Source organism: Lipotes vexillifer, unplaced genomic scaffold (genome assembly GCF_000442215.2).
Source record: "Lipotes vexillifer unplaced genomic scaffold, Lipotes_vexillifer_v1.1 scaffold395, whole genome shotgun sequence".
In the NCBI taxonomy this organism is placed as follows: Eukaryota; Metazoa; Chordata; class Mammalia; order Artiodactyla; family Lipotidae; genus Lipotes; species Lipotes vexillifer.
This window is the reverse complement of record NW_006797390.1, coordinates 3,181,172-3,191,012: the sequence shown is the minus strand read 5'-3', so window position 1 is coordinate 3,191,012 and position 9,841 is coordinate 3,181,172. Positions and strand designations below refer to the sequence as shown.

At 55.6% G+C, this 9,841-nt stretch overlaps 3 protein-coding genes across 4 annotated transcripts in view; all 3 read left to right on the top strand.

The window, feature by feature from the left end:
- The window catches only part of ATN1 (atrophin 1), a 6,941-nt gene extending 5,251 nt beyond the window's left edge, over positions 1-1,690 (top strand). The window contains 3 exon segments of the mRNA XM_007469393.1: positions 850-993; positions 1,322-1,502; positions 1,657-1,690. Of these exon segments, the coding sequence (XP_007469455.1) occupies positions 850-993; positions 1,322-1,502; positions 1,657-1,690 (359 nt within the window).
- A 1,702-nt stretch (positions 1,691-3,392) lies between these two features.
- CUNH12orf57 (chromosome unknown C12orf57 homolog) lies at positions 3,393-4,803 on the top strand. Its single transcript, XM_007469505.1, is given in 4 exon segments — positions 3,393-3,444; positions 3,744-3,847; positions 3,850-3,874; positions 4,628-4,803. Coding segments are annotated over 4 exon segments (357 nt in total).
- A 589-nt stretch (positions 4,804-5,392) lies between these two features.
- PTPN6 (protein tyrosine phosphatase non-receptor type 6) overlaps positions 5,393-9,841 on the top strand; it is a 15,470-nt gene continuing 11,021 nt past the window's right edge. Inside the window, exon 1 of one of the 2 annotated variants that reach the window (XM_007469388.1) lies at positions 5,393-5,541. In XM_007469388.1, the coding sequence (XP_007469450.1) occupies positions 5,528-5,541 (14 nt within the window). In that variant the 5' untranslated portion in view covers positions 5,393-5,527. The remainder of the gene's footprint in view (positions 5,542-9,841) is intronic. The other variant, XM_007469390.1, reaches the window with a different exon arrangement.

Below are 9,841 nucleotides of genomic sequence, written 5' to 3'. Positions count from 1 at the left end.
CCCCCCCCCCCCCGGCAAGTGATCGGTGCTTCTGTTCCTCGGGCCAGGACTTCCCTTCCCACGTCTGGCCTGAGCCTCTCTCCTGAGATTGCTGCCCTGGCCTTTGCCTTCGCAGCCTGTCTCCTTCTGCCCCAGCCTTGCCATGGAGACCCTTCCCCACACCCCAGCCCTCTTCAGGTCTGGGGCCCACCCACGATAGAGGCCCAAGGTGGGAACCTTTGAAGGAGCACGGTCTTCCTCCCCTCACAGCCCCTGTCTCTGAGCCTTCACGTAACTATTTTCTTCTTCCTCTGGATTCAACTCTTGTTTCTTGCCATCTTCTCGCCTCCCCGGTGGAGGTGTTTCATGTTCCTCTCTGCCTCTAGATCTGTGACCTTCTGGAAAGAGAGCCTTGTGGCTCTGGTTGTGGGATCACAGTTGACAACGAGCTTTACTCACTGTCTTTTCACCACATTTCTTACTGTGAGAACACTGCCCCGTCTAGCCTCACAGTCACATTCATTGCAGGCTCCTTGTGCTTTCTCTCTTTTAAGCTCCTCCCTGTCTCATTTCCTAAACTTCCTATCCTCTTCCGTCTCCTCTCAACAGTCCACTCCTCCCTCCCTATTCCTCAGGTCCCCCTGCCAACTGTAATCTCCTGTCCTCTGCCATCTGTACATCCCTACTGCAGTAGGGTCTTGCCCTGTCCATCTCCCAGGCCCCTAGTTCCTCCACTGTGCCTCCTTGATCCACTGGATCTCCCAGTGTGTGACTGCCCACCTCTCGTCCCAGGCATGGATGCCTTCACCTAAATGCATGGCTTTCCCCAAACCTCCCTCTGGTGACACCTTCCTCTTCTCTACCCTCCAGCCTCTGCCTCGGTGCACCCTCTCATTGACCCCCTGGCCTCAGGGTCTCACCTTACCCGGATCCCCTACCCAGCTGGGACCCTCCCCAACCCCCTTCTTCCTCACCCTCTGCACGAGAACGAAGTTCTTCGTCACCAGCTCTTTGGTAAGGATGGAGGTCTCGGGGTTGGGGAAGGTCTCATGAGGGAAGGGCAGAAAGGAGGAAGTTAGGTGGTGGGATTGGCCTGGTTGGGCTTGGGGAGAGATGAGGAGGTGCCCAGAGGAGCTGGGAACAGGAGTAGGAGGGCTGAGGCCCTGCCCAAGAGAGGCACAGGGTTTAGGGCCAGGCTAAGAGGCCTGAATCCTAACCACCCCTGGCAACTTGCTGGACTGGCTGTCACCGAAGTTGATTAGTGGCAGCTCCTCTGTATGTAAAGCTGCTGGCTACCTCCGTACGCCATCAGTCACGTGGCCCCTGCCCTTCCTGCCCACAGCTGCTCCTTACCGGGACCTGCCAGCCTCCCTCTCTGCCCCGATGTCAGCAGCTCACCAGCTGCAGGCCATGCACGCGCAGTCCGCTGAGCTGCAGCGCTTGGCGCTGGAGCAGCAGCAGTGGCTGCACGCCCATCACCCGCTGCACAGTGTGCCGCTCCCTGCCCAGGAGGACTACTACAGGTGCCGCGGGGCGCCCTAGGCCAGCCGGAGGGGCCGCAGCTCAGCCCGCCTGGGAGGGGGTGTGGCTCCCGTGGGAGGGGAACCCCTTCCCCACCGTCCTCTGTGAGAGGGGCCTCAGCGTCTCAGTCCCTGCTCTGCCCCCCTCTTCCCCCAGTCACCTGAAGAAGGAAAGCGACAAGCCGCTGTAGAGCCTGCGCGCAAGAGAGCACCCGTGGCCCCTGCATCTGGACCCAGGAGGCCTCCCTCCCCGCCTGCCACTCGGAGCGGAGGCGGGTGCCGCTCAGTCCCAGGGCCTGGGCCTCTGGGCAGAAGGAAGGAGGAAGGGACAGATGGAAGGCCAAGGCTCCTGTGGTGTGCGGAGGTGGGGAGGGGGCGGGGGTGAGGGCGGAAAGCGCACAGCATCTTGGACCAGGTCCCTCTCCCTTGGCCCCCGCCTTTCTCCCTCCCCCACGCCCCACCCCCGTGGCCACCGCCTCTCCCCCACCCCTTGGTGTGATTATTTCATCTGTTAGATGTGGCTGTTTTGCGTAGCATCGTGTGCTGCCCCTGCCCCTCCCCAGCCCCCGTGTGCGCGCCCCCCACTGCGATGTATGCCCCTTGCCCTCCCCCCACATTAATAATTTATATATATAAATATCTATATGACGCTCTTTAAAAAACATCCCAAACAAAACCAACCAAACAAAAACATCCTCACGACTCCCCAGGAAGATGTCTGTGGCTGTTTCTTTGTGGGCTACTGGGCGTGGGTTGGGGGCGTGGGTCTCTGCGCGGCGACGCCTCGAGAGAAAGCTGTGGGATCACCGGAGACTAGCCCGGAGGTGGGTGGGGCCCCTGGAGAGTTGGAGAGGGGGCCTCGAAGGGCCCGGGGTCCTGGAGCCCTGGCTCTGCCCTAACGGGGTCCGTTATGGCAGAGTCTTGGCCTTCCTCCCAAGGCCGGCAAGTCAGGATGCTGGCGGCCTGGGACAGCTCTAGGCAACTACGCAGACTTGGGAGGCACTTCTGCCACTGGCCCCACAGTTTGGGGCCACCAGAGACTTGCATCCTTTCCGTAGGATAGTTAGAAATGGTGTTGAAGCGGAGGTGCAGGGGGCGTGGCTGCAATAATTTGAAGCGTTCAGAACCCAGGAGTCTTAACCACCCTATAGTTTGAGGAGGGAGCGGGTGACAATTTCAAACGCCCAGAAGGGAAAGGAAATTAGAGGGCGTTAGCTTCCCCCCCACCCCGCCCCGACACAAGGCCATTTTCGGAAAGCGCGGGAGCCGCTTTAACGCCAAGCTTTTACTGCTGCGAATCCTTGTCTACGTTCTTAAAAACTAAAGGGGAGTGACTGGCTTCTTCCTGAGCCAATCGGCATAGAGTTATTTGCATAGGCCTGTACTAAACGTTCTCAAACTCTAGAAACAGATGATTTAAGAGAGTTCTTTTGAATACTGTTTTCCCTTCTGAAAGCTGCAGTGTGCCCTGTTGCTTGTACAGCAGTAAAGATTAGGAAATGCCATGGGAGCTCACCCTCACCAACAGTGGAGTTGGTGGACATGCCACCTTCTCTCCTAGGGCACGTTCTGGTAGTGTTACAGCTCTTTTAGAATTTGTCTAGTAGGTTTTCTGGTTTCTACCGGAAAACCCCCACCATACAGTTTGTTTTTAACGGTAGAATAGTCTTAAGTGAGCTGTGAGAATTTCAGATTGTAGGTTAGCTTACTGTTTTCGCGACGGACTCGTTATTGGTTGGTTGAAAATGGAGAAATGGAAGCTGTACCGTGAGGTTTCCGGCATAAGCTGATGCAATTTCCCTACCGCCCCACCCGCTGGGAGAGCCGCTCTAGGACATTGCTTGTTTCTCCTGGCTATTTCTCGAGCGCGGTTGCACGTGTATCTTTTGTTCTATGGCGACCGCCTCTGCTCAAGCTGCAGCGTTGAGCGCCGAGCAGGCCAAGGGTGAGAAACCTTTTAGTTGTCGGGTGGGCTTCCTGCTAAAGAAGAGTGCGGGAAAAAGATCTGGGGCGAGAGAAATGGCTGCGTTCCCTGGGAAATGCGGGTACCCGGTACCATACTCTGTCAGTTAACAAGGGTCCTTGCTCCTGGAGCGAGAGATTCGGAGGCCGAGTTCCTTGGGTTACTATGGTTTCAGCCTGTTAAATAATTCCCTGCCCTCTTTCTTGTGTTTTCGGTTGCGCCCGCCGGCCGTGCGCCGATGCGTACCCGGGACTCCTTCCGGGGGTGCGTCTGTTGCACAGTGGTCCTGGCCGAGGTGATCCAGGCGTTCTCGGCGCCGGAGAACGCCGTGCGCATGGACGAGGCTCGGGACAACGCGTGTAACGACATGGGCAAGATGCTGCAATTTATGGCTTCAGCTGCGACGGGGAAGGTGGGTCGGACGGGATGGAGGGGAGAGCGATGGATCCCTTGGGCCTCCGAGCCGTAATCCCTTTTCTCGCCACACGGCGGCAGCCACGCTCTAACAGTATTGGTACTCTGAGACCAGGGTCTGTTCGTGAACTTGAGCCAAGGGAAGTCTGAAGTGAGTTTTCTAGTTACCATTAATTATACTGTTATACAATTCTAAGATGAGGAAACAGACTCTAGAAATAAAACACAAGTGCCGGAGGTCACAGCCGAGTTGGACCTGAAACCCGTTCTGACGGCTTGTGGTGAGGTGTCTGCATGACAGTACAGTTCTGCAGCCCCTCCAAGGTGTTTCAACTCTTTTCTGTTTGAGGGTTGGCAGTTCAGTTTCTTTGGGGAGATCAGGGTCTTCCCCAAGGGTATTTACTGATTCAGCCCAACTGGCCCATGGCCCTCCTGTTTCCTGGGTCTGGACTGGTGATCTTGTGGGTGTGCATCCTTTGGGATCTTGTGACTAAAGTGCTAAAATGGTTCACCTGATGGTGGGAAGCACACTGCTTCGGGATATTTTCATTCACTGCATCACGTCCAGTTGTGCCCCAGTGTAGCTGATCCAAACGACACAGGGCAGAGGCGTGCATATGTCTTGTTCTGCAGACAGCTACCTGGGGCCAGAGCCAGAGTAGCCAGCGACTCCGGCTCGAGCTTCCCCCTCCTGCCATCTTGGGCACATCCGTCCGCTGGGGGTGTGAACTGATGCTGTTTCCCTTTGCAGGTGTCCTTAAGTTTGCCCGCTTGGTCAAGTCTTACGAAGCCCAGGACCCCGAGATTGCCAGCCTGTCGGGCAAGCTGAGGGCGCTGTTCCTGCCGCCTATGACCCTGCCGCCCCACGGGCCTGCTTCGGGTGGCAGTGTGGCCGCCTCCTGAGGGTTGGCCCTCCCGTGGCACTAATGGGGAAGGGAAGACCTTGGTGTTCCGGAGGATATAAATGTGCCTGTGACTTAGCCTTGCCGTCTGTCTTTTGTGACCCTGACAACCTCTGCGTCCTGGCCTGATGCGCTCTGCCTTTCAGGCTGCTCCATCTTCCTGTCCAGATCCTCCCTGTGCTCCTGCTGGGCCCAACCAGCTCAGGGGCAGAGTGGGAGGGGCCGGCTCCTCAACGCCCTGGGTTGGGGGGCCTGCACAGGCAGCCCCGCCTCTGAGGAGTGGGGCTTCCTGGGCTTTTCCTGACGCCCCTTGGCTTCTGTGCGCTGGGAGGCTCCCCCATTGGTTGGTGCTCCCTTGGCCAGGGTTACTTCCTGGTCTCTGCCCGCAGCACCCATCCTCCCTCAGCTCCGTCGGCCGGAGCACCAGGTGGAGCTCCAGGTGGCTCCTCCCTTCCCCAGGGAAGGAGGCGGGGCACAGACAGACGGCGCTGGACTGCGGCGTGGGGCTAGAGAGAGAAGCTAGCTGCTGTGGGCGGTCTAAGGCCAGCCCCTCCCCACCTGTCCCTTTTCCGGGTTTATTAAGTCCAGGGGCTTGTCCCTGTGGCATCTTGGCCTGGCGGGCAGCATCGAGAGGAAAGTGGCTGGGTTCTGAGTGTTCTTCCTCACCTTGGGCCACTGCACAGCTGCGGCTCGGGCTCAGCCCCGCCCCCTGTGGCCGTCTGCCTGTGACTCCCTACCCCTCTCGGGAAATGCTGTCCCATGGGTAAGTCCCCTGCTCTGCTTGCGTATCATGGTCCTCTGTTCATTTGGGAGGGAGGGGCAGTATTCCTGCTCACTCCTGACAGGTGTGTGACCACGAGTGCGACCTGCCCCTGCCTCCTGCCCTGGGTCTGCTTCCCCGAAAGATGTCAGGAACTCCGGGCTCATTTGTAGCCCTCTGCACCCCCCCCCCTTCTCTAGCACTTTCTCCCTGACAGATGCATATTTCTTCTCACCATTGCATTTCTCCCTTCACCCTCTGGTCCCCGGCTTCTGCCATCTGCTTAGGATCTGTCCCTCTGGGGAGCCCATGTCACCTGAATGAAACATTACACGTCTGAAAGGCAAATCTGAGAAGGCTCTCCTGTTCCCACTCAACTTCCCAGTATCCTTCATTCAGATTTCCTTCAGTTTCCCTTCACCCCTCTGCGTCAATTCATTCAACAGATACCTGTTGAGCATCTATTATACGCCAGGTGCTTTTTAAGGTGCTGCCAATATTGTAGCAAACAAGAGAGACATGGTCCCGGCCCTCAAGGAGCTTCACTCACTCCAGTGGAAGGTGACAGACTGCCCAAGGAACCCACTAAATAGCATAATTGCAGGTTCTCAGAAGTGTTACCCAGAAAATGAAACAGCTTCACATGCTAGTAAGTGACTGCGGTGCCAGTGGCATCACTGGCTGGAGGGGGCAGGGAGGCCTTTCCTGAGGGGTTGACACAGGAGCTGTGACCTGGAGGGGGAGCCAGGCTCCAGTGCCCCTGGGTGGAGGGAACGGCCAGTGCAAAGGCCCTGCTGTGAGAACAAACTAAAGGACAGTGCCTGCAGCAGAGCAGGCCAGTGGGCAGGGCCGGGACAGACCAGGCCTTGCTGGGGTTTGGATGCTACAGTGAGGACCTGCTTGGCGTGCTGGTGAGTTGATGGGCTGGTCACCCCCGAGTCCTGCAGGTTCTTGCTTCTCACACTGACATCTGCCCTGGGGTGTGCCCTGCCTCCCCCGGTGCCCACCTTGTCTCCTTCAGCCCTGATGTCAAGGTTCTGATTGAGTTCTCTGGTCCCTGATCCCTTCCGCACTCCCGCCTCGGTTGTTTTCTTACCACGTGGTTGGCAAGGCCTCTCCTGGGACAGAATCCTTCCTTGAGTCCCCAGCCAGCCCCTGTGAGACCCTCTGCCATGGGTCCCAGCCTCCGAGAGCAGCTCAGCTCAGCCACAGTGCCCTGCTCACACCCAGCGTTGCTCCAGTGGGTCCTGTGCCTGCCGCCCGGGTGCCTTTGCAGATCCTGCCTCTGCAGGAGTGCCGGCCCCTGTGGCCTCATCATGGGCTGTGCCAGTGCCCCGCCTCCTCTAGCAGTGGTTGGTGTGGTGGGAAGGGCAGTGGCCTCACATCAGACAGCCTTGGTTTGTTGCCTTCCCCTTACTAGCTTGGGACCTTGGGCAAGTTACTTCTCTGAGGCTTAGTTTTTGTTTCTAAAATTGGGCTAACGAGGCCTACTAAATAATGTTGGCATGTGGATTAATAATGTCACATAGAAGGTGTTCGTGCCAAAAACTTACTTCATATTGGTCTTTTGTATCAGTATTTGGGAAATATCATTAAGCTCATTTATCAGGTAGGGATACTGAGGCTCAGGGAACTTCAAGAACTTTCTAGATATTATTTCACCTTCTTTGCTCTTCCAGACTGCCTGCCTTTCTGCATCCCCCTTGATCTTCATCTCTACCTTTATTTCCTCGCTTTCCAAGTGAATAATTTTCTCTTCGGAATTAGTAGGCCCTTACTTTTGTAACTCTCAGCTTCCTTGAGCCTGTTTTCCTCCGTTAAAAAAAAAATTCAGAAAAATAATTCCTATATCACAGGGATGTCTGAGGCCCAAGTGGGATTGTGTGTGTGTGCAAGTGCTCTGTGAACTCCAGAGCACTTATGTCAAGGGAAGGGAGGTGCTTCTTATTTATCTTCCTGCCAGAGGACAGCAGAGACAGTACATCTCATCCTGGTGTCTGTCTGTCTTCTGGCTTGACCCCCTTCAGAGAAATTCCTGCTTCTTCCATGGTCAGGAGTTTCTGGGTTCCTAGTTAGTTTCTCTCCACCAAGCGGTGTAAGCTCCAGAAGGAGAGTGGCTTGTGGCCAGGGTGCAGGGAGTGTTTAGTGTCGAGCATGGACCTGCAGCTTCGTGTCCACACGCGGTGTCCACGTGTGGGTGTTTGCACCCAACCAGGTACGTGCGTAGATGGACATGGATATGGTGAGGTGCGTGCAGTGGGACTGTGTGTGCATAAGTGGATGCTTGTGTGCTTGTGTGTGTGCGCGTGTGTGTATACTCATCTGTATATGACAAGCAGGGCGTGCATGTGTAGGACTGGACCTGGGCTTGTGACCATGTATGCGCACGGGTCCGGATGAGCTTGGCTATTGGACACATACTCTGTGCGAGGCATGGTGCTAAGTTCTGAGCACTTGGAGGTGAGCCAGACTGGCAGCGGACCCCCTGTGGTGGAGAAGCTGATGTCCACCTCCTTCCTGCCCCCTGCTGTGGGGGTGAGTTCATGGTCTTTCAGGGCGGCTGTCCAAGACTGGAGGTAGTCATTGTTAGACCATGCAATAAACAGACTAAGCAAGGCTCCCAGGGCCCCAGAAAGAGGCGGAAAAAAGAAGCCCTTTTTGGGGTGGGGGGAAATTGATGTTCAAAAAATGATAAAGTAGCCAACATAAGAAAATAGACTTTTGTTGGGCTTGAGCACTTTGTTATTTATTTTCCTATTTTTTTGAGGCACAGCATACATATGTGCATGAATATTGAACATCCCATTTATTCCGTCCGTGTATACACCACCCAGATCGCAATGTAGAGCATTCCCGGTACCCCAGAAGTGTCCCAGGAATTGCCATCTCCCAGTCAGCTTACTTATTTTTATAAAGGTGATACATGCCCATGATATAACCTTCGAAAAGGTAGAAGGGAGAAGGAAAGGTCCCTCCCAGCCCCCTCCTCCAGCCACCTGCTCCCCCTCCCCAGGGAAGCCACCAACAGGAGTTTCTTGCATCTGTTTCCTTGGGCTTCTTTCCTCTTGTTTTGGTTTGGGGATGTTTGTGTTTGTATTTGGAATTACAGGGAGCATGACAAGCTTTTAGTGTTTAGGGCCTCTCCAGGTCAACCGGCCCTGAGAATAAGCCCTGGCAGGCCCTGCGCCCCCAGCCCCAGTCCCAGGAGACAGGCCTCTGGTCAGAGTCCTGAACTCCAGTGGATTCAGACCAGACCCCCTTGGCAAGAACCTACAGCTCAGGCATAGGGTGGACGCACCCATGGGGGCTGGTGGCTCCGCCCACACCTGCTTCCCTAGGTCTGCTCCTTACCTGACTGCAGGGTTGGGGCCAGATGGATGGGCCAAAGCCTGAGGACAAGAAGCAGAGAAGGTGCAAGTTGGACAGGGCATAGGGGTCATTCTGTCTATCCCTCTGCCACAGGGCACCTCTTCAGCTATGTGTGTCAGGGAGGGGAGGGCATCCCTCTGTAGGCATCTTCCCGGCCTTGGCAATTACAGAGTCTCCCCCTCCCACTGCGACCCTAATGGAAGAGTCTCCCAACCTCTGTTCTTTTTTTTTTTTAGTTTTTTATTTTTATTTTACTTTTAAAAATATTTATTTATTTATTTTTTGGCTGCGTCAGGATTTAGTTGGGGCGTGCGGGCTCTTCGCTTAAGTTGCGGTGTGTGTGCGGGCTTCTCTCTAGTTGTGGCACGCGTGGCATGTGGGATCTTAGTTCCCCAACCAGGGATCAAACTGGCGTCCCCTGCATTGCAAGATGGAGTCATTTTTTTTTAAATTTATTTTTAATTATTTTATTTTATTTATTTGTTTTTGGCTGCATTGGGTCTTCGTTGCTGCACATGGGCTTTCTCTAGTTGCGGCGAGCGGGGCTGCTCTTTGTTGCGGTGCGCGGGCTTCTCACTGCGATGTCTTCTCGTTGCAGAGCATGGGCTCTAGGCACGTGGGCTCAGTAGTTGTGGCTCGTGGGCTCAGCAGCTGTGGCTCGCAGGATCTAGAGAGCAGGCTCAGTAGTTGTGGCACACGGGCTTAGTTGCTCTGCAGCATGCGGGATCTTCCAGGACCAGGGCTCGAACCCGTGTCCCCTGCATTGGCAGGCGGATTCTTAACCACTGTGCCACCAGGGAAGCCCCAGCGCTTTATTTTTTTTTATTGGAGTGCAGTTCCAACCTCTGTTCTTTGAAGCCCTGAGGCCTGGCATACAGTAGCTAAAATCACCGGCTTTGGAACCAGGCCGTCTGGTTTGCATCCTGGCACCGCC